The following is a 23,349-nucleotide window of genomic DNA, read 5'->3' on the forward strand; positions in this document are numbered from 1 at the left end:
CATCTGCAAAGTTACGACGCTCAAAGTTCAAAGCAAAGGGAGATATTTGCTTTTAAAGAAATCACTTTTTAAGGACTACAACAAACGGCTGGTAGAGACTACACGACATTCCTCCCGGGTTAGTGACATCACTAACCCTAAAATTTACATAACCCCGCCCCCTGAACACGATTTATAGATGATCACGACAGAATATGCTAATCAATGATTAGAAGATAACTCCACATCAGCTGCATAAATTTAAACAAAAGAGTTTTTGAAATTTTCAGGACACAAGCTGTTGTAGCTCCGCCCTCTGTGCCGGGAGCAGCAGCTCGTTTCCATTTAAAGGGACAGACACAAAAAACGGTGCATTTTTGCTCACCCTCAAAAAGTGACAATTTTAACATGCTATATAAAAATATCTGTGGGGTATTTTGAGCTGAAATTTCACATACACACTCTGGGGACATCAGAGACTTATTTTACATCTTGTGAAAAGGGCATTATACCACCCCTTTAATGTTATTATTATTATTTATTGTCCACACATCTGTCACAGTTATGTTTAGTTCTGTTTAGTTTAATAGTGGTTTGGATCTGTTTTCCCTGTTCTTGTTTGCCTGTGTTTCCTAGTTAGTTTCCAAGGTTGTTAATTTAGTCCCACTGTTCTGTTTTCCCTTGATTGCTCCCTTGTATATATATATGCCTTCAGTCCATTCAGTTCTTGGCCTGGTACAGTTGCATTTATTGGTACGTGGTTGTGATTTATGTTTACTCCCTGTGATTCTCCTTGTTATCATGCGCTTCATTAAAGCCACTCGCACCTGACAGAATACTGGACCAAAGAAAGTGAAAATATGGACTTGTAAGCCGTCCCTTGAGCAGGAATCCCTCGAGGACCTCACCAGAGGACATTAACAACTGGCGTCTAACAAACTTCGCAGGTCGGTCCTGGTGAGTATTCAATCTGACCAGCCTGAACGAGCACACAAAGGCATGCTTGCCCCGTGATGGTCCTCTGGGGACAGTTTGTGTAGTGGGTGCCCATTCACCATCTGCCCTGCTGAGGAGGACGTCACCTGCCCCACTCCAGACCCAGAGCCCAGCCCACACCTCTCACGGACAAGACACCAGAGCCCATCGCAATGAGCCTCCCGAGATGAAAGAGCCAGTAAAGAGGACTGAGCCAGTCATCGCCCTGGAGAATCAGTCAATGAATAAGTCTGATCAGGTGTGGGAACCGGTTACATCATCGGTGCCCGTGGGGCTGCTCGTGGAGTTCATGGGTTTGGAAGAAAGCCCGTCCCACACTCCCGCCATTGAGGGCGAGCTGCAGCTGGCCTCTGCACATTTTTATGAGGATTTGAACGTGGATATTTCCATGAAACTCCAGTCTCCGCTAGTCCCGCCCAGCTCAAAGTCTCCTGTGTCTCTAGAGATCCCACCCAGCCTCCCTCTCCCGCCTCTTCCTCCAAAGCCAGCCAGTCCTTTGGCCCCACCTCCGCTGGTTACCTTAAGCTCCTTGTTTGCTCCATTATGCTGCATGGATATGGCTTGGATCTTCCAGTCACCAGCTCCACCTCGGCTTGTCAACCAGCCGGCTCCACCTTGGCTCCTCCCTCACTTGGGACCATCATCCTTACGGCTCCACCGGGCTCCCTCTTCCCTCCGGCTTCGCCTTGGTTAGATGTTGCTCTCCTTGCATCACAGACATCCAGGCATTCATCTGCACTTCATCCCTCCACCCCTTGTGCTCCCTCCGGCTCCGCCTTGGTCCTCAGTCCCACAGGCTCCACCTCAGTGTTCTGGCACCCTGGCTCCACCTCGGACACTCGTTGCTGCGGCTCTGCCTCGGTCTCCTGATCCTTCGGTGTCGTTCGGTCTCATCGGCTCTTCGGCTCCACCTGGGTCTCCACCTGGGTCTCCACCTGGGTCTCCATCGGCTCCATCTGCCGTCCCTCTGGGTCCGCCTGCCAAGTCTCCACCATGGCTCCTCCCTCCCTCGACTCCACCGGGCCTTCATCCCGGCTGTACTCTGGGTCCCCGCCTGGCTCTTCCAGATCCCCCACCCTTCCTCCTCAGTTGGATTGTTACAAAACGACCCCTGGACATCCGCTTTGGATAACGTGAGGGTTCGTTTGTGAGCACTTCGTGCAAGGTGTAATTATTTACAGTACCGAAGTACAGTATATATATACAGTTTAAACACCAGCACCCCCGAAAACGTGTCAAAGAAACAAATGAGGACACAAATTTGTAGAATGACATGGGTATTACACTGGTATTACAACGTAAACGTGGTTTATGAGGACATTTCCCAAACCATCGCAATTAAAATGGCTTAAAAACATACTAAATATGTTTTATTAAAAAAAATTAAATGCAGAAAGTTTTCTGTAGGGTAGGTTTATGGGTAGGGTTAGTGTTAGGGGACAGAATATACAGTTTACAGTATAAAAACCATTAGGTCTATGGAATGTCCTCATAATGATAGGTGCACCAACATGCGAGTGAGTGAGAGTGTATATGTGTGTGTATCCGCACGCAACGGAGATCAACGCAGAGCAATGCTTCAGATACCGTCAGACAGACACATGAGATGAGTCAACACCATCTGTGTCACAACACACAAATATATGTGTGTGGGCGAGAGAGAAAGAGCCATACACACACGTACTGTCATTCAGCATCTCGGACTAAAGAGCAATTCAGCTGAAATGAAAGAGGAAGCTGTATGGATTTGGGATTTTTTCGTGTCATCTGGGACTGGGATAAACACACAGAGATTAGAGTATGTGAGAGCAGACATTCAACCCGTGCCATTGTTCTGAGCAAGTGGGGTGTAAGTGATGTGCATTAAACACATGCACACACACACAATGCAGTTGATCAATAAGAGATTAACAGGACTGTTTTTCCTGCATTTTGTCCCCCTTGTTCATTCCAGAATGTTGTTGATGTTCCTATAATGACCATTATGAATATAAAAAAAAAAGAAAAATAGCGTGACAGGGCTGTCATTTGCATCGGCAGTGTGTTGGAGCGAGTTTAACTGCATGTTTGTACATGGTTTACGTTGATTCCACATGGCCTGCTTTAGGTGTCTTTCAACAGGTGATGGGACTGAATTCATTTCATTTTTGCATTGTTAGCATTCACTGAGTGCAAATAGCATATTTTCTTAGCAACTATATTCTATTTATAAGGGAAAATAGCGATAGATGCTATTTACACTGTGAAAATAGCAGTATTTTCTTTGCAATAACTGTAAAGAGTAGTTAGATGCTTTTTATACGTGTAGTTATAAGTCGTGGCAGATGCTATTTGCAGGTATGCAGTAATAACATAGAGAGTTTATTATATTTATTAATATTACTAAATGGATGCCGCGTTATTGGGACAATAAAGCCCTCCCCACACCCACCCCTAACCGATAAACACTTGCTAGACACTTTATTTACACTTTTCGAATATTTTCTTCATTTTATTTAAAAATAAATGCCTTTCCGATCGGATATGTGATGGGAAAAGGGAGTAGAGCAAGTTTGGCCAAACGTTCTGATACGCGCCTTACCGCTATTGCTACTGTTGACAATCCAGCGGACTGCCGTGATTGTGTATGGCCCAATCAGACGTCAGTGGGCGGAGTTAGTGTAAATAGCTATTTACACTAACTCCGCCCACTGACGTCTGATTGGGCCAACAAGGCGGGCTATTTGCACTTATTGTAAATAGACACTCCGGAAGACAAAACAAGACCAAAGTGCACTATTTGTGGCAAGAATGATCAAATCTTAAGTCTTTGAACCATTTCAACCAAGAATCAGTGAATTGAAGCAAACAGTAAATGTGCAGTCACATCAGGCAAACATGATCCGATGTCAATAGAGTTTGTATGAAGCACTTTCACACCAAGCAGCTTTCTGTTGGTAAACATGCCAGATCCATGTGACCAACTTTAACCCGTTGAGAAATCTGTGTGGTGAAATCTTTCACAATTTACGCGCAAAAAAACGATTGTAATGACTGGATTTCGGCCAATGAAAAATATGGCAGTTTTGCTACCGAAAAAAAATCAAGTGCTATCAAAATTCTCTCGGATTTGCAATACACGAAAGAAAGAAGAATCATGAAAGTAGTGTATTGACATGCTCTTTAGGACACTTAGTAGTCTTGGCCCAAAAAAGGATTGCCATGAAAAGTCACCATGAAACCAAAATTGACAATTCCTGTTTGTATGGAATATTAGAGTATTTATTATTAAATGATTGGTCGGTGCACATCATTATTTTTTTGTAATTCATGTTCCTCGTAATCTTGAATCAGAGTAACTTCCTCTTGTAGCATCTCTTCTCTTCTCTGATGATGAGGGCGGGGCTATGACCTGTCAATCACATGAGATCAGCCAATAGCAAACCACAACCATCCAATCAATTCCCCACAGACAAAATCAAGCCCCGCCCACATTTGTTCTTATTCATAAGCAGAGCCGGACAGTAACGGAGTACATTTACTTGAGTACAGTACTTAAGTACAATTTTGAGGGATCTGTACTTTACTCAAGTATCATTTTTGGGGAGTACTCATGACTTTACTCAAGTACATTTGAGAGGCAAATATTGTATTCTTTACTCCGCTACATTTCTATCCATAACCGTGAGTACCCGTTACTTCTTCTAAAAAAAAAATCTTGGAAACCCTCAATTTGTTGTTTCCCTCTCAAACGTGATTGGATTGTGCAGGCGCCACTGATTGGGACAGCCTATCAGCAATCACCTTCAGCTTTCCACCAAAGTCAACTCCATTGTCAGATTTAGATAAGAGACGAAACCATGGACGAAACAATGGATGAAGACGCAGCAGGTCCATCCCGGGAATGTGCCAAGTTAATAATAGTTTTCGCTTCAAGTGTTTGCTGTGTTTACCAATGTAAGCACTGTGGCAGTAGTAATGCAATATTTAAAAAATTTACTCTTGTACTCTTGATACTCAAGTACTTTTAAAAACAAGTACTTTAGTACTTTTACTTAAGTAGACATCTGACTGTAGTACTTTTACTTGTACTTGAGTAAAATTTAGAAAGGGGTATCTGTACTTTTACTCAAGTAATGAAGCTGTGTACTCTGTCCGCCTCTGTTCATAAGGCCGTTTCACTCAGATATGCGGAACAATAGGGAAGAAAAGACGAGCGCAACTTCTGTTTCATGCTGACTTTAAATCCATTTAAATTGTGAACACCAAAAGCACTGGTTAACTTTTCTGGGATTTAGTTAAAGGGGTCATATAATGGTACATGCACTTTATCAATCATAGTCCGCCATTGTTGATACACTGGAGCACTGTCTATGAGCAGAATGGCGTCTCAGCGATTGTGGTGTTCTTGGGTGTAATAACGAACACAGCATTCATTTTGATGTTCCTAAATCCGAACCGCTGAAGACGCAGTGGCTGAGTGTGGAATATTCCCCACGATCAACGTCAATGCTTTCATGTTTGCGCGAATCATTTCACACACCAGACTGCTTTACAAAGGAGGGTCAGTAACGTTATAAAGCTGCTTTTGCTAAGAAGCTGCTCCTGAAAAAAGGATCGGCAACTATTCGTGTTCCTGCTGCACCTCCAGAATAACTGAAGTGAGTGTAACGTTTTATTAACCTTTATATTAATATTTATATTAATCTTTGCAAATCGCTTGCTGCACGCTTCACGATGAATGCGGCTAAGGTTTACACTCAGGGCACATTACGGCATGTTTTCTATGTATGACGTTCTCAATGTAATTCATAATCCCACGTTTATAATGAACAACGCGTTATGGTTATTGTGTTATTGTGTTGGTGTACGCACAGAACAGAGGGGCGGGGTGAGCAAAGCTCATTATCATTTAAAGAAACACACACTTAAACGGCGTGCTGAAAACAGAGCTGTTTTTGACCAGGTAAAATTAGTGTTTTCTTACAATACTAATGAGAATTTTTAATTAAAGTATATTACAAACTTTTAATTTAGACCCTAAAGAATCATATTAGCTTGTACAAAAATGGCATTATATGACCCCTTTAAAGTGTGCTATCTGTGAAAGCACCCTTAAGGACCAAATAAAAATCATCTCCGTGTTCGTGATGGATTTGATGTATAATTGCGAACAGCCTTCGTTTTGTTTATCATTTCTTCCGAGATATTTTAGGTCAACAAGACATATTTGGAAACTATGTTTTGTTTATATGGTTTGTTTCTTTTCCCATGCACTGTACACACAGACGAGAGAAAGAGTTACATCCGGTTCGAGTCAGATCCCGTCTGCTGGGTGTCAAACCTGTGGCCCTAAGTCAGCAGAGAAAGGGGCACAAACTTGCCCTCAAATTGATGGCAAAATAATGCTACAGTCTGCTGAGTCAACCCATGTGTGTGTGCGCTTCAGAGAAGTAGAGCAGGGCAGCCGGTCTCCTCTGTTGTGCTGGTGACGCAGCGGGTTTGCATATCGCTGTGTGTGTGATGCTAATAAGATGCTTGAAACGCTTCCTCATCGTATGGTGATGAACTATACCGTACTGGAAGAGCAATGTGGGATTTGTCTTGCAAATCTTGCAGTTTTTCATTAAAATGTTAGAGCCTGACCTCTGAATGAGCGGGGGGTTTTCAAGATGGTGTCCATTATGCAAACGCTGCAGGTTGTTGTTCATTATTCTTGAGATGTTGCAGTTGAGAGACAATCACGAGGCTTTGATATCGACCTCTCAAAAGAGAACAGAAGAGGTGTTTACGTGGTTAAAGTGCTTTACAAGCAGGACAAGGATCTATGGGTGATGTTTGTGTGATAATAGGAATAGAAAAATTTAAAATCTCATTCACGCACCATCGTGTCGATCCAAAATTCGTAAATAAAGAATTTCCTGGCCACTCTTTTCCATATTCAGGCCCGATATATATGCGAATATATATGTCATTTCGAACAAAATCAGACCAAATCGAAGTTTGTTTGGAGTTCGTTCATTCGTTCGTTACCCCAGTAACACAATACGTTAATGAAAGAAGTCAAACATTATTTACATGTTTTCAAACAGCCTTTCAGATTTTTGTATTCACTTGTGGTGTTTGTCAAACAACACCAAACACAAGAGAGTCGAGAGATCAGGTTTCGAATTGATTGTCGTTTAGCAAAAGAGTCTGTTCGTGAGCGCCACCAAGCTGAAGTTTAATGCAACAGCAGCGGCTCACATGTGACCAAAAGCACAAATCTTATTGGTTGGCCAGTGTTCTAAAAGAAATTAGCATATTGATGCCATGTGAATGTTGAAAAAAACAATTGTTTGTTCAAATTACGTTTATCACACTGAATTTTCATGCCAAACATTCATCTCTTAAATTATAAAGTGACAATTCTGTCATTTAATGACAAAAAAAAGCACCATGAAAGTATCATAAAATTCATCCACTATGTTCCAGGTCGTCTGAAGAGTTTTTTGTTTTTATATTCCAGTGCGAGGTTACAACAAATCTCTTAAATTGCATTTTGTGGTGGCTGGCTGTGTCATTTTATTATTAGAATATAAACAACAGAAATTGAGTTGGTTTTGTCTGTGAATAAGATGATTTAGTGTTCAGGACGTCCCAGCGTCGGGTTCTAACGGAGATCATTGATTGGCCCCCGGTCACTGTGGGTGTTGGTCTCATGTGCTTCTGTCCTGCTAATGTGATTTCCTTTAGTGGCACAGCCCAAGGCTGCACTGAAAATCACTGTTGATTAGAGCCATTCACTCATTTTGGGAAAAGACACTGACCTTGAGTTGCTGTTTGAAGGTCAGTTCTGGTGTCATAGTGTTCAGAAGTGTTCGTTAAAGAGATAGGAGCCACAAAACCAAACCAGCCAGCAACGAGGTGGATCAGAACATTACAAACTAGGATATGAAGCAAAAATGTGTTTGAAAATTTGAAAATCGGACGATGAGACAAAGGTACAAGACTGTGCTTTAATGAGGGAATGAACTGCAATCCCATGTAGCATCGTGAATGATATATATGCAAAGATAAAAATGATTGATTAAAATGAATAAATCTATTGATTTGAAGAAACAGCATATTATGTTTAGTACAAAAGTGGATATTGGCATGATTTGCTTGTTTCGGTTTCCTGATTGGTGGAGGCTGTTTTGCAGAATCATGGGTAATGTAGTTTTTCACCCGGAATTCCACTGTTAAACATGACTATTTAAAAATAAATACGTTGAAATAATAAGGGCTGATGGTGTCCACAAAACCATATGCCACTGATGAATCTCGTAGTTTACATTAGATCTGTCTTAAAGTAAGTTCTAGTAAAAAATCGATTCTCCTATATGGAGAAAAGTAATGGGATTTAATTCCAGAAACCAAATGTTTTAAGAGAACGTCACGATGGTCAAGTGGGAGAAGTCAGAACTTTTATTAAATTCCAATTTGCATTTGCAAGTGTGATAAAAAGTAAATGTTTTAAGTTCGATTTTTCTCTACTTGTACAAACTTGATCGATACTCAAATTGATACGGTAAAACCAACACCATCGTTACTGTTCGTATCACTGTGTATCAAGTGCTGAGGAAGATCCACAGCTGAAATTCAGATATGGTAATGGTTTAGTTTCTGACATGCTCTGTTAGTGGTCAACCAGTCACAACAGACTGGGCCACTGGACCAATCAGAGCAGAGTAGACCAATCACAACAGACTGGGCCATCTGACCAATCAGAGCAGAGTAGACCAATCACAACAGACTGGGCCACTGGACCAATCAGAGCAGAGTAGACCAATCACAACAGACTGGGCCATCTGACCAATCAGAGCAGAGCAGACCAATCACAACAGACTGAGCCATCTGACCAATCAGAGCAGAGTAGACCAATCACAACAGACTGAGCCATCTGACCAATCAGAGCAGAGAAGACCAATCACAACAGACTGAGCCATCTGACCAATCAGAGCAGAGTAGACCAATCACAACAGAGTGGATCATCTAATCAATCAGAGCAGAGTAGACCAATCACAACAGACTGAGCCATCTGACCAATCAGAGCAGAGTAGACCAATCACAACAGACTGAGCCATCTGACCAATCAGAGCAGGCTCTCTGAAAAGAGGGGTTTAGAGAAACCGAATCCTTTTTGGGTACCATTTTATACTGCATTGCATTATGCAATTTTGACTTGCCATAAATATGTTTATAATAGTTTTACATTTTGCCAACATTATTTGTTCGCTTTAGCAGTTCCTAAGAGTTTATGAACAATTTACACAGAAAATAATTTGCTCATGTTTCATAAATGACACTCTTCGTCTTTTAAAAGAATACCTTGCGCCTGCGATACATTCTGTATAACCTCCAGCCCACACTTTGCGATTACATAATTCATATCCTGTGGCATAACGCGCACAAACAGAGGAACAAGGTGTTTCTGATGGCAGATATAGATGTGTGTTTGTAGTCGTGAATGCACGTCGATCTGTATTTTAACATGCATGACCTAAAGGTGTGCCGAGATTACGCTCATAATCAGGGTCTTAAACACACACACACACACACACTCATCCCTCTGGAAAACAGGCTTTGTTGTTTGCCGAACAGATTGTTGGTCAGGTACGGAATAATACTGTTTTAAGACAGCTATTTATCATGACGGATTTACAATCACAACAGCCTCCACGTCTGACATGCACAATCCTCTGTTGACTGAGGGAACACACACACACACACACACACACCGCGTGTTGTAACACTCTCCTGACGGAAGGCAGTGTGTGGCGTCTGGCCCCGTAAGCCTCTTACAGTCGGGGAATCATCATCATCATCATCAAGAGTCTGAGTCCAGATTAGCTCGTCCTCCCCGAACACAGAGAGCCAAACCCGGCAGGAGTCTGACGCCTCCATATCCACGACCTTTGACCCCGCGACCCGCAGTATACCGCAGAACCGTGAGGATTTACTGTTTCACATAAACAATATATGATAGAATATATAGCATTACGGTGATGTGGAGTTTTTTAATAGATAAAGATACTAATATATAGAAAAAAATAATATTGCATAAAGAAATGTAAGTTTGTTTTCATTTTTACAATTCTCTCTAAAATTTCCATAAAACATATTTGTACGTTTTTTTAACGCTATTATTTGGATATTATACTAAGGTTCTTTTTTTTTTACTCCATTTTAGTAAAACACTGCAATAATTTTTTTTTTTTTTATAAAATAATAATAAATAAAAGGCCTTAAAACATCTTCGTTCAAAAGTTTGAGGTCAGTAAGTAAAAAAAAAAAAAGGTGTTAATACTTTTATTCAATAACGAAAAGCTACAGTAACTTCTATACTTAATAAATGCTGTTCTTTTGAACTTTTGAACTGAATGTACAAAAATATGAAGCAGCTCAACTGTTTTCAACATTGATATTAATCATAAATGTTTCTTGATCCTCAAATCATCATATTAGCCTGATTTCTGAAGGATCATGTGACACTGAAGACTGGAGTAATGATGCTGAACATTCAGCTTTGATCACAGGAATACATATTTTTGTATTTGTATTAATGTATTAATATTTCACAGTATTTCTGTTCTTACTGTATTTTTGCAGCCTGGGATGTTCTGCTCATTTCTGTGTGCAAGTGTATAACAGTAAATGAGAGAGTGTGTGCGGTGCTGATCATATCCGTGTTGTTTTATGTGTCGGCATTTCCTTTACAACAGATGTTTATGCAAATGAGATGCAAATGATGAGAAGCCTTTTAAGGTCAGAGGTCACATTTCAGATTAAAACTGGCATTCAAAGCGCTACAATCTGAAAGGTCAGAGATTATGCGTTCAAAAGTTCATTCTTACCTTTGACAAATCATTACATAAATGATTACGTTTTGCATGCTTTCTTATTTTTACGATATTCGAAAAGCCAGATATTGAACTTCTTATTTAAAGAGACACTAACAAAGTTTTGTGGTGTTTCAAGTCTGTGAAGGGACTCTGGGGTGTTGTCCTGAGGAGATGCTGGATCAGCAGTGGTCGGGATCTTATGTAAGACTGACACTGGATCCTGAGAGACGGAGCCAGAACAGTGAATGCGCCTCTGTTTGTGTTTTTTCCCATGATCTCCGGCTAGGAATGTGCGGGCCGTTCCAGGGCCTTTCAGTGGCCAGCGCTGAATAGCTGCAGTTTGAGCTGACCCGGCAGAAACGCTTCTGTTCTCCGTCAGAGCCGTGAATGAAGACCAGCCGAGGGGACGCGGCTGCAGATAGAGCCGCACGGGGTCACACTGGGCATGAACCTGCTTAACGTAGACCTGGAGCCTGATGCAAATGTGTAGTGAGCAAACCTCTAATGCTGAGTTTCAGATTTCAACTCGTGATTCATCTGGCTCTGATTCAAAATGTTCAAATCTAGTTGAAACTAAAAAAACACACAAGCTTTGTGGCATGTGAAGAGGTTAGCCAATCATAGCACAGCTCATTTACATGTGAAATGTAACATGTTGTGATTGGTCTACTCTGCTCTGATTGGTCAGATGACCCAGTCTGTTGTGATTGGTCTACTCTGCTCTGATTGGTCAGATGGCTCAGTCTGCTGTGATTGGTCTACTCTGCTCTGATTGGTCAGATGGCTCAGTCTGTTGTGATTGGTCTACTTTGCTCTGATTGGTCAGATGATCCAGTCTGTTGTGATTGGTCTACTCTGCTCTGATTGGTCAGATGGCTCAGTCTGTTGTGATTGGTCTACTTTGCTCTGATTGGTCAGATGATCCAGTCTGTTGTGATTGGTCTACTCTGCTCTGATTGGTCAGATGGCTCAGTCTGTTGTGATTGGTCTACTCTGCTCTAATTGGTCAGATGATCCAGTCTGCTGTGATTGGTCTACTCTGCTCTGATTGGTCAGATGGCCCAGTCTGTTGTGATTGGTCTACTCTGCTCTGATTGGTCAGATGGCCCAGTCTGTTGTGATTGGTCTACTCTGCTCTAATTGGTCAGATGATCCAGTCTGTTGTGATTGGTCTACTCTGCTCTGATTGGTCAGATGATCCAGTCTGCTGTGATTGGTCTACTCTGCTCTGATTGGTCAGATGATCCAGTCTGTTGTGATTGGTCTACTCTGCTCTCTATCATAACAGAGCTCATTTACATATAAAAGCCTTAAAGGCACAGTAGCAAAAACAGCCTGTTTACATCGGAAAGGTCTTGGAGAGGGTGGAAATGGTAATGGAAAAATACTCTTAGGTCTGTTTGTTGTAGATATAAGTGGACAATGAAATGATAGGGAGAACGATATCTTTAGTGACATCACCACACACTATAACACGTAAAGTGTGGCAAGACCGGGCAAGTGAGATTAGTGTGTGGTTGTGTGTCTTTGTTGTAGAGTTAGAGACCAAAGCTGGGTTTACAGAGAGGGAAGGAGTGAAAATACTGAGAGAGAAAAAATTAAGAGTGAGATATTTCAGTCCTCAGAGAGCGTGAGTCATGCAGGACAGAGAAATAGAGGTGTGTGTGTGTGTGTGTGTGTGTGTGTGTGTGTGTGTGTGTGTGTGAGTGTGAATCTCAAGATAAGCTCCAGACAGACTGTTTCTCAATTACTGGAACATGAAGGTGAAGAAATATCAAGCATGAAAGTCATATTCGAAGTTCAAAGGCTCCTTTCAAATCCATGTTCCTCGCGTTATCATTTCCCAAAAATGTTGAGGACAAAACACATTTTGACATTTCCACAAATCTGAGGAATAAATCAAACGATTCAGAAAATAATGTGAATTTCAGTGGCGGCCTCCTGTGTTTCTGTGCTACCTGAGGACGTGATGATGTCACAGGATGTGGAGGGCTCAACTTCCTGTCTGGCCTGAGGCTTTATTGATCCAGTTAAATGCTCGTTATGGCGGAGTAATTAGCTCACAGAAGACCATAGAGCGAGACGTTCGTGTCTGTTTAACTCCTGAATCCTCCACACACACAGACCGACTGGTGTTTGGCAGATAAACACACAGTTGAAGGTGAAGTTTGTCATTTCTATGACACTACGATTAACAAGTTAACAACTCAAATGTATTTTTTAATTAACTTTAAGGTTGCTAACATTAGTTCAGTTGAGATAATACATTTGATCATTACATCAACTTAATAACTTAAAATGTGTGTTATTATTAAAACTGAAATGAAGTTAATGGCTCCTTCTCTCTGAGTTAACCTATTTTAATAAGTTGTAGTAATGAAATCATCTTGATAACTTTGAAAATCAGACTAGGGATTTCTAGTTCCCAGCATGCTTTGCATAGGAATTAATAAGGAGAATAAATGTTGTAAATTAAGTGTTGTTTAAGTAAAGAGAAAAATCTTAACCTTGACATTTAAAGGAGTTTCTGTTATGTTGCACTTTTGTGCGCCGAAGTCATAGTTGGTGGCGATATGAAAGTTAACACTACATTGACCATAAGATTGCGCTAATGCTAATGGCTAATAATACCTTACCTGTTCATTAAATTTAGCATGTGCTATGCTAGCTGCTAGCTGCAACTACCGTTGACATTGATTGCTTCCAGGCCCACCGCTCAGTTATGTTTAAAGTAGTTGGAATAACCTTTGTTTATTTTTTATAATCAACTTAAAGATTTGAGTTTATACTACAAATCTTAAGTTTCTCTAACTCAATGAAGTTTGTTGGTTTAACACGATTTCATTAGAGGTTGTCATAACTCAAAAAGCACCACTGAGTCCATATTCATCAGGATATTCGAACCCTAACTGGATGGTGACAGTGTGAATTTTACTTCTTTACCTGGATCACAGGCTGAGCTATTTCTCTGCAGAAGTTACGAGCGATAAAAATGTCTCGTAAAAATGTTACCCTCTTACGCTCGTCAATGCAGGCATCTATTGTTGTATCTCCAGTAGTTTGTTTTTGCTGTTGTTCCGCCTTTTCCGTTTATTTTTTATTTTTGGGCAAGTGGGCAAGTGCCGCCATCTTGTGGACAAAAGGTCTTGGGGCCGGTTTCACAAAGATAGACTTTGACTATGGCTTAGATATAGTAGATAGTCAGACTTCAGATAGTCATCTAAATCAGACCGTTGCACAAAGCACTGAAGACTCTGACTATCTTAAGTAGGACTACACTGCAATGCATTCTGGGTAAAATAAGACACTTTTCAAAACAAAAAAACATGGCGGATCGAGTAAGCGCATTCAACCGCTCGGTGCAGTTTACCCCAGCGGAGAATATGTGTTTGTTGGAGGAGTATAACAGTTACAAGGACATTTTACTTGGGGAATTTAGCGGAGAATGTAGTAACAAGAAGAAATGTTTACATTATGAGCCATTTTCCCTTTTCTTTTGGCTGTTTGTAATGTAACTGATTGTTACTGCTGGTTGCCAAGGTAACAGAGTCTTAGACCTAAGTTAGTCTGGGTGTCTCATTTTTTTGGTCTAAATTAAGTCAGTCTTTATTTTTGTGAAACAGTCTAACTTGCTTTAGCCTAGTCTATGAGCACATTTTAGACTTGTCTAACACTATAGACCGGTCTAAAGTAGCTTTGTGAAACCGGCCCTTGGTAGGGTTAGAAAAAAATGAGCATGCATACTTTGCTGATGATGAAATTTACATCAAGCGCACTGGAAAAATTAAGCATACTTTGGGCTTTACTTTTCAAAGTAATCAGACTTTTCAGAAGTTTTGGTCACACATAATATTCGGTGACCTTAAAGGGATAGTTCGCCCCGAAAATGAAAACTCTGTCATCATTTACTCACCCTTGAGACTTTCGTTCATCTTCGAAACACAAATGAAGATATTTTTGATAAAATCGGAGAGATTTCTGTCCCTCGCTTGACAGCTACGCAACTACCACTTTGACGCTTCAAAAAGTTAATAAAGAAATTATAAAATGAATCCATATGAATTGAGCGGTTTAGTCCAAATTTTCTGTAGAGACACGATCGCTTTATAGGATGAACAGAATAAAACCCTAAATTCAAACTCTAACCCCTATAATCCGAAGCCTTATGGACTTTTAAAAAGATTGTCCCATTTTGTCTCGTCCATTAGTTATCACTGTCGATCACAGCAGTTTCCGATTTCAATCGTGCATTTAAATACGGTTGTCAATCCAGAAACTTAGCAGTGTACTCTAAACTTGTATTCAGATTGTGATTGAGTGACAAACAGAGAGAAAGAAAAGAGCCTCACTGAATTCTGCACTCTCGCGAAAACTCCCATTATAGCCGCGTTTCCACCAAAATTACCCGGAACAATTTGTCCCAGGAACTTTCTTCCCCCAGACCTGTTGCTGTCTGCGTTTCCAAGTGCCGTGGCAAATTAGTCCGGTTACGTAGGACTTTCCAGTTCCAGAAAACTTTCCAGATTTCGTCCTCTGCATATAAGCTTAATAAAGCTTAATTCCCAGCAGCCATATGACCTGTAGCCCAAGACTGCTCGCCCACTGAAGCTGAGCAGGGCTGATCCTAGTCCAGTACCTGGATGGGAGACTCCTGGGGAAACCAGGCTGCTGCTGGAAGAGGTGTTAGTGAGGCCAGCAGGGGGCGCTCACCCTGTGGTCTGTGTGGGTCCTAACACCCCAGTGTAGTGATAGGGACACTATACTGTCAAAGAGCACCGTCCTTCAGATGAGACGTTAAACCGAGGTCCTGACTCTCTGTGGTCATTAAAAATCCCAGGATGTCCTTCGAAAAAGAGTAGGGGTTTGCCCAGTGGCCTCTGTTCATCATGGCCTCCTAATCATCCCCATATACTGATTGGCTTCATCACCCTGTCTCCTCTCCACCAGTAAGCTGGTGTGTGGTGGGCGTTCTGGCGCAGTATGGCTGCCGTCGCATCATCCAAGTGGAGCTGCACATTGGTGGTGGTTGAGGAGATTCCCTCCTTCCATGTAAAGCGCTTTGAGTACCCAGAAAAGCACTATATAAATGTAACGAATTGTTATTATTATTATTACAGCCTCCCAGCAAGCAATAGCCGTCATTTCACCGTCTATATCAGGGGTGCCCAATCCTGCTCCTGCCGATCGACTGTCCTGCACAGTTCATCTCCAACCCTAATCAAACACACCTGCCTTTAATTTTCAAGCAATCCTGAAGACCTTAATTGGTTGCTTCAGGTGTGTTTGATTAGGGTTGGAGATAAACTCTGCAGGACAGTCGATCGGCAGGAGCAGGATTGGGCACCCCTGGTCTAGGTTAACTATAGACTGATATAGTCTGGCTATGAGTAACCCACTTCTAGCCAAAATAACCTTGAATTTGGTTACATGTCGTTTTTACCGAAATTACTTGTGAGATGTATGTAAGCAAAGTCAACAGTGATTACAAGGTGTTTGGTTTCATTTCTTTGACGTGCTCTATGCGTAGCCTGTGCGTCTATTCTTGGTCTATTCATTTTCACTGACAGCCCAAATTTTGCCCTGCTTTAGCCTAGACGTCTGGGCTGTGTTTGGACGGCTATTAGACGTCTTTTAAACGCAAAATTGCTTGCCGGGCTGAAGCTCGTCGTCGGTCCATCTGTCGTATTTTTTAAACTCCCTTGTTTTGATTCGAATAGCAAACGACTCTCACTGCACGCACCGCAACAGACTTTTAAAAATGGTGGCTGAAATAAAATGCTGCGTGAACTCAACCAATCAAAATGCTGCGTGAACTCAACCAATCAAAATGCTGCGTGGACTCAACCAATCAGCATGTTCGGCGCCCAAGTTCCGCCCCCAAAAGTTGCTGAACTTTGAAATACCTCGTGAGCAGGGTACCGAATATATCCAGTACTCGGTAGTACTTTTTTTTAGCACCGACTGGTACATTTGACAACCCATTTATAGATTATTTCTTTATTATGTTTGTATTATTAAACGATTATTATTTTGCCCTGTTTTTTACCTCATAATCAATCAAAACTTTGATGACATTCCCTTGTTTCCTGTGAGGCACTCAACATTTAAAAGAGCATGTGAGCAAGCTCTCGGGTAAATCTGAGTTCTGGACTGGTTTCCCACACGAGTGCTTCACCGATGAAGACTTGTGAATGGTATCTAATATTCCTCTCTCTGTGTCTCTCAGGTTGTGCAGTCTGACCCTGAAGAAGTTGATCGTTCTGAAAGAGTTGGACCGCGAGCTCAGTTCTGTCGTCATCGCTGTCAAGATACAGGTAAACGGACCGCATCTCTGTGTGTGTGTGTGTGTGTTGTGATGAAGGTGCGGTGTGCTCTGCGTTTGGTATCACACGGGCTCACAGCTTTACACAAGACACCGTGGTAACTGAGCTGTTGCCAAGGCGACAGCTTGCTCAGTGGGAAGATGGGATTGAACGCAATAAGATGGCAGTTTGGGGGGGAGAAGTGCATTGTGGGATATATTGAGAGGGTAATGTCAGAGCACTTGGAGGCCCTCAGCATTCCACATAGGTCGCTTTGGTCACACTGCTTGTGTTTGGTATTTTTGTAAGGCTTTGACCGCTTCAAAAGAGGAATATACAGTTAGTGGCCTTGGAAAACTGACAATTTCAGCCTTTATTCAAATATTAATAACAGATTTTGCATTAATAAGCATTTTGTGTAGTTGTGTTTGGAGTCAATTGTTTTATTTGTGATAATAATGCAATGAAACATGACAAATTGTGCGACATCATTTTTGGCCAATCTGTCATTTAAAGAAATTATGCTAAAACAAGAGACAACCAGCAAAATATTAATAACTGATTATGATGTAGTCAATGTATGCTTTTTCCTGCAAGCTTTTTGTTTTTCTATGCATTTATTTAATTTAAAAAATTTTGCCAAATGTTTTGTCAGATAAACATCTTAAAGGTTTTTTTTTTTTTTGTCTTCCCTCATATTTAAAATATTTGTTCAAAAAAGGAAATATTTTCCTCATATTTTGATGGTTTAATCAAACTTGTAAGGTCATTAAAATCAAATATCACCTTCGGACATCACTTTTGAACACTATTATACTGTATATATATATAAGCATCGCACAGATATTGTATGTATTACTAGATTTGAGGTAAATAGCACCAATAGTGTTGTCATGACACTGTTTTATTTTGCATGAGAAATAAAATAATTATGCAACACTATCTTTGCAGTATAAAGACTGGTTAAATATATGCAAGACAGAAAGGACCAATCCAAATTCACTATGCAAATTATTGCAAGACAGATGACCAATCAAAATTCACTTTGGTAATATTACAGTGACGTTGTTGTTGTTGGCTAGATTTTAAATGGCAGACATTTTAATCGATGGGTTAAGGGGAGTTTTTTTTTACTTTAAGGCCAAGAATTTTTGGTGCGATAAACATTTTAATTAACATTTACATGAAAATTGGCCAAATTTTCCAGATTTCCACATTTTCCAGACCAAAAGCAATACTTAAAATTAAAACTTAAAAATGAATTAAAAAAACAAATGTTTGAGAATAATCAGTGCACTGTAATATTTCAATAAAATAATAATCAATAATTTTAGCTTTTTTTTTTAAATTAAAACTCTTTTTGGAACGATAAAGATTTTTTAATTGGGACATAAAAAAATTTTTTACAGCATTTTTACACAAAACCTTCACAATTTAATTTGTTAGAATTATTTAAAGTATGTAAAGTATTTATTATGGTTATCCGTCAATTCAAATGTTTCTAAACATGATAAATGTTTTAAAAATTGTTAATTATTTTTTTGTAGATAAACGTAAAATGTAAAATAAGAGGTCTTTCCTCAGGCCATGGATGTGAGCTTACATGTTCAAAGACATAATAATTGCATGTATTTACACACTAACGTTGACAGCCCTATTATTTACATATCAATGTAGTACAGTATTACAGGAACTATTGCAGTTTTACAGTAATGCGAATACAAGAATGATGACACAATCAAGAGGTTAAAAAATCATTTGCAACACAGTGATGCTTAGGAACAAATTTTCATGAAAATAATGCAAACTAGAGTGTCAGTGATATTTAAAGCAGTCTGTAGGTGAATCTTTATATTTAATACCCAACAGGAAATGACTGTCACTCATTCAGTGAGGATTAGAGCACATCCTCTCAGGGAACATGAAGTGCACTTGTTTCGCCCCCTCATCTCTTCCTGGTGGATCATTGAAGGTTTTGAACGGGTTTTCTGTGTTCTTCAGACACTGAAAATAAAGCTTTTGTAATACTCCCTCAGCTTTGCCTCAGTAATTAAAATAATGGCTGTTCATCAAACGGACTGAAGATAGGTTTCTGACAGATATCTCATTATTTCTCCTCTCCTGCTCCCTAAAGTGTCCGCTTGAATCCACACTTTGAAGGCTTCAGCATTCACGACTCTTTCCCGACAACAAGCAGACTCAGCGCGCTTTTGCTTTTCATTCAGAGCTTGTTAGGGCAGTGAGACACTTTCTCTGTCTCTTTCTCTTTGACGGGTTGAATGTGCTTTTACAGAGTAACCTTGATGGATGGATGGATTCTGTGGTTTCCAAAAGAGCTTCTTCACATCAAATTAAGGCCCTGCTATACTGGCCCCAAAATTGAAGAATGAATTGATGTGACGTCATTTCGTACAAAATCAAGTTTGTTTGGAGTTCGTTTCAGGAGTTCAAAGCCTGACTTTCTGGAAAAGTTCGCTCTGGCTGGTAAACACTTTCAGACTCCCATTGGTCAGTGGCGATGATGTAATAGGTGGGTGTGGCTCGGAGGCTCCGCCTTCTTCGGTTCATTTCTTCTGTTCAGTCCGTCGAGTTCAGACGCGTGTAAAAACATGAACACACTGGAGAGCCGCTTTATTGCAGACACTGACACTGATTTGCATGTTTAATACTGTAAAGCTGCTGCTTTTAAACAGTCTAGTGTATAAAGTGCTGTAGAAATAAACGTGACGTGAGTGGAGAGCTGGTTCAAACATCCACATCTCTATGATCAGATGCTTTCTGAGCGGCTGTTTTCTCACCGCTGTCAGTTTTGTTGTGTGTTTGTGTTGTTATTGAGAGGAAAGAGAGCAGCACATATTCACATGTTCATCTAAACGCTGATCTCAGCAGGGCTTCATCGGGATGTTCACTAACAGTATAGCGCTAGTCACGTATTTCAAACTTATTTTTACCCCTACGTGAAGAACAGAAAATAATTTCGCTGTAAGTTTATCGCAGCCTTTATTTCTGCGCATGGGCATAGATTTGGGAATGGTCAATATAGCCTCTACCAAACTACTGAAAAATCACTTTCAATTTCCCATCTGTTTCTATTTATGCTGCATGTAATAAAGTGTAGGCTACTTTTTTACAAAATGTCATCTGAACCAGCGACAAACAACATCGAGAAGTAGTTTGCCGAACTTTACATTTACCTACCGTGGTAAATTATTAATTGTTCACTGGTATTGTCACGTACTGCTCTGAGACAAGAAGGTTGAGGATCCAAATGCAGTTTATTGAAAGGGTAATCCACAATCATAGTCGAAAACAGGCAAGAGGTCAGAGCACAGTAAATCAGTCCAATCAAACAAACAAATCCAGAGGGTGAGACAGGAACGGGAAAACCAGGACACAGGCAGATATCAAGAACCAGGAACATGGAAAACAGTGGAATTGCTCAGAAATGCAGTATAAACACTAAACAAGACTTCACAGGGAATGACAGAAAGAACCAGGCTTTTATAGGGTGAGTAAACAAGATAATGAGACACAGGTGAAAGTGATAATGGATGATGGTCTGGGCAAAGGATTATGGGGAATGGAGTCTGTGGATGTGTGGGTTGGAGCGCCCTCTGATGGTAATTCCGGGCACTCTCACTGGTGATCGTTACAGGTATACAGAAAGTTGACTACAACAACAACGAACAAAACAAAAAAGACCAAAACAGTGTCTAGATTGACTGTAGCTGCGTTTCCATTACCCTTCAAATTGCGCAAATTGAAAATACGCCCAATGGAAACACGTCAATTTCGCAAAAACTCGCATTTGTGGCAAAAAAGTTTTTACGCTCGCGTGAGGAGGTTTTTCAGGCAATTCGAAAAAGAAATATTTCGCAAAACTGCAATGGAAACAGTTTTTTGTGCATTTACAGGTCACCTGACGTAGAAGACGCGGTGTGTTTGGACAGAAACCAAGACAGAGTTCTTTATTAAATTCATAAAAGACAAAATAATTACAGGAATAATGGATTCTAAGCCTCAAATAAATGCCACAATCAAGACCTCGAAGGAGATCTGAGGGAGAATCACCCAGAAACACCTCATATGTGCCACTCACAAGTATAATAAGGGTCTTTCCTTGCCATTAATGCTTGGATAACACACATATGTCTCCTTCGATTAATAATAATGGCCAGTGCAGTGGCTGGGATATACGTAAACCTACCAACATCCATAGCCATGATTTTTGGAATGACTTATCGCAGAGAGGAAAAAATTACGGTTTAGTCACATAACATCGCTTAATGGAAACGCCGTCATTGCGCAATAGTTTTTTGTCAACATTTAGAAAAAAATCGCAAATGTTTTGCGCAAATCTGTAATGGAAACGCACCTAGTAAGAACCAGGCTTATATAGGGTGAATAAACAAGATAATGAGACACAGGTGAAAGTGATAATGGATGATGGTCTTGGCAAAGGATTATGGGGAATGGAGTCTGTGGATGTGTGGGTTGGAGCGCCCTCTGATGGTAATTCCGGGCACTCTCACTGGTGATCGTTACAGGCATACAGAAAGTTGACTACAACAACAACAAACAAAACAAAAAAGACCAAAACAGTGTCTAGATTGACTGTGTCTCCCATTATAAACTGTTTTCCAATTGAGAGCCTCTTTTCCTTTTAGAGCATTTAGAGTCCCAAGATTTTTACATTTATATCACCCAGTATCAGCATGACAGCCTATATCGTGACTCGCCTCTCAGATGTGCAGAGAAGCCGAACGGACAGTAACTGAAACTATTCAACACATTCAGTGTGACTGACTCATTTTCTGTCTTGTTTGATGCTTTCGCTGTCGAACCATACGGACAACATTTCAGTTTGCAAGCATCGGGCAGTATTCAGTGACGTCACATTCATTGCGTGGGTTTATTTGCTTTGAGTTTCTTAAGTGATGTTTAATGAAAATACGTGTCTCTCCATGTTCTCAGGGCTCAAAACGCATCCTGAGGTCGAATGAGTACATGCTCCCACCCAGCGGGCTGATGGAGACAGACCTGGAGCTCACCTTCTCCCTGCAGGTACAGCGTCTGAGACTGTGTGTGTGTGTGTGTGTCTGACTCAACAAGAGAGTGCAGTTGAGCTTCGGTTTACCATATCTGATGGACCACCACTGATCAGTGTTTATGCGTGAACAAAAGTTCATCAGTTAAAGCAACCATGTCTCTTCAGAAGACTTGGATTTAACTCTCAAATCATTTTACGATATCTTTATGAAAGTTGTGGGTGAACTGACTTTTAATAGAGGGACTGAAATCTCTCAGATTTCATTAAAAATATCTTCATTTGTGTTTCCAAGATGAAAAAAAAGTCTTGCGGATTTGGAACGACATGAGAGTAAATGAAGACGGATTTCTCAGTTTTAGGTGGACTAACACTTTAAGCCCTATTCCCACAGGATTTGCTTTCCTTGAGTTTCATTTATAAATAGAGTACATCTGTGATTTCATGTGCCAATTTGGACGGGACTAGGTGTGAGTGTCTATTATGTGGCCGTTATGGAAGGTCATGTGATCTGAATATGTGCATCACTTAAATGTATAGGTAATTAAAACAGAATTTAGTCAATGAACTTGTTATGGATAATAAATTAATTGAAATAAGACTTGTATATGTAATTATTACATATACAATTAATTAGGAGCCAAAGCACCTATTGTATACACTGGCGTTCTTCTTCTCCTTTTTCTTCTTCTGTTTGTTCTTATTCTTCTTCTCTGGAAGTCTATGGTAGCCCATAGAAAGCTTGCAGGAAAGTTGTGAAATTTGGCACACAGATAGAGGACAGTCTGAACTGTCACCATGGCAAATTTGGAGTCTCTAACTCAATCCCTCTAGCGCCACCAACTGTTCAAAGTTGCACTTACGTTTATGCTAATAACTTTTGCGCAAATGAATTTGATGAAGATCCCGCGAAAATGAACGTGAGGCTATATCTCCACAACGCTTTAGCGTATTCTGACCAAACTTGGTGTGTGTTCTGAAAACCACGACCTGAGGCTACCTGCACAGTTTCGGGACAGTGCCACCTAGTGGTCAGCAGATATGAAAAATTTCTCTTTTTGCTTATAACTTTTAAATGGTGTGGCCAAAAATAAACAAAATGGCCTTTTTAGATTCGGTGCGGCATGCCGAGTCATACGATACCCAATTTTGGGCGTACTCAACAAGTTTTGGGCCAGCG

The 23,349-nt window shown here is 40.6% G+C and overlaps 1 protein-coding gene across 4 annotated transcripts in view; it reads left to right on the top strand.

Moving 5' to 3' along the window:
* LOC311296291 (phosphofurin acidic cluster sorting protein 2) overlaps window positions 1-23,349 on the top strand; it is a 69,082-nt gene that overhangs the window by 8,985 nt on the left and 36,748 nt on the right. For all 4 annotated transcript variants that reach the window (XM_084417997.1, XM_084417999.1, XM_084417998.1 and 1 more), the window contains exons 2-3: window positions 17,047-17,134; window positions 22,097-22,186. In XM_084417997.1, the coding sequence (XP_084274123.1) occupies window positions 17,047-17,134; window positions 22,097-22,186 (178 nt within the window). The remainder of the gene's footprint in view (window positions 1-17,046; window positions 17,135-22,096; window positions 22,187-23,349) is intronic.

Source organism: Rutilus rutilus (assembly GCF_951802725.1).
Source record: "Rutilus rutilus genome assembly, chromosome: 8".
NCBI classification, from domain to species: Eukaryota; Metazoa; Chordata; class Actinopteri; order Cypriniformes; family Leuciscidae; genus Rutilus; species Rutilus rutilus.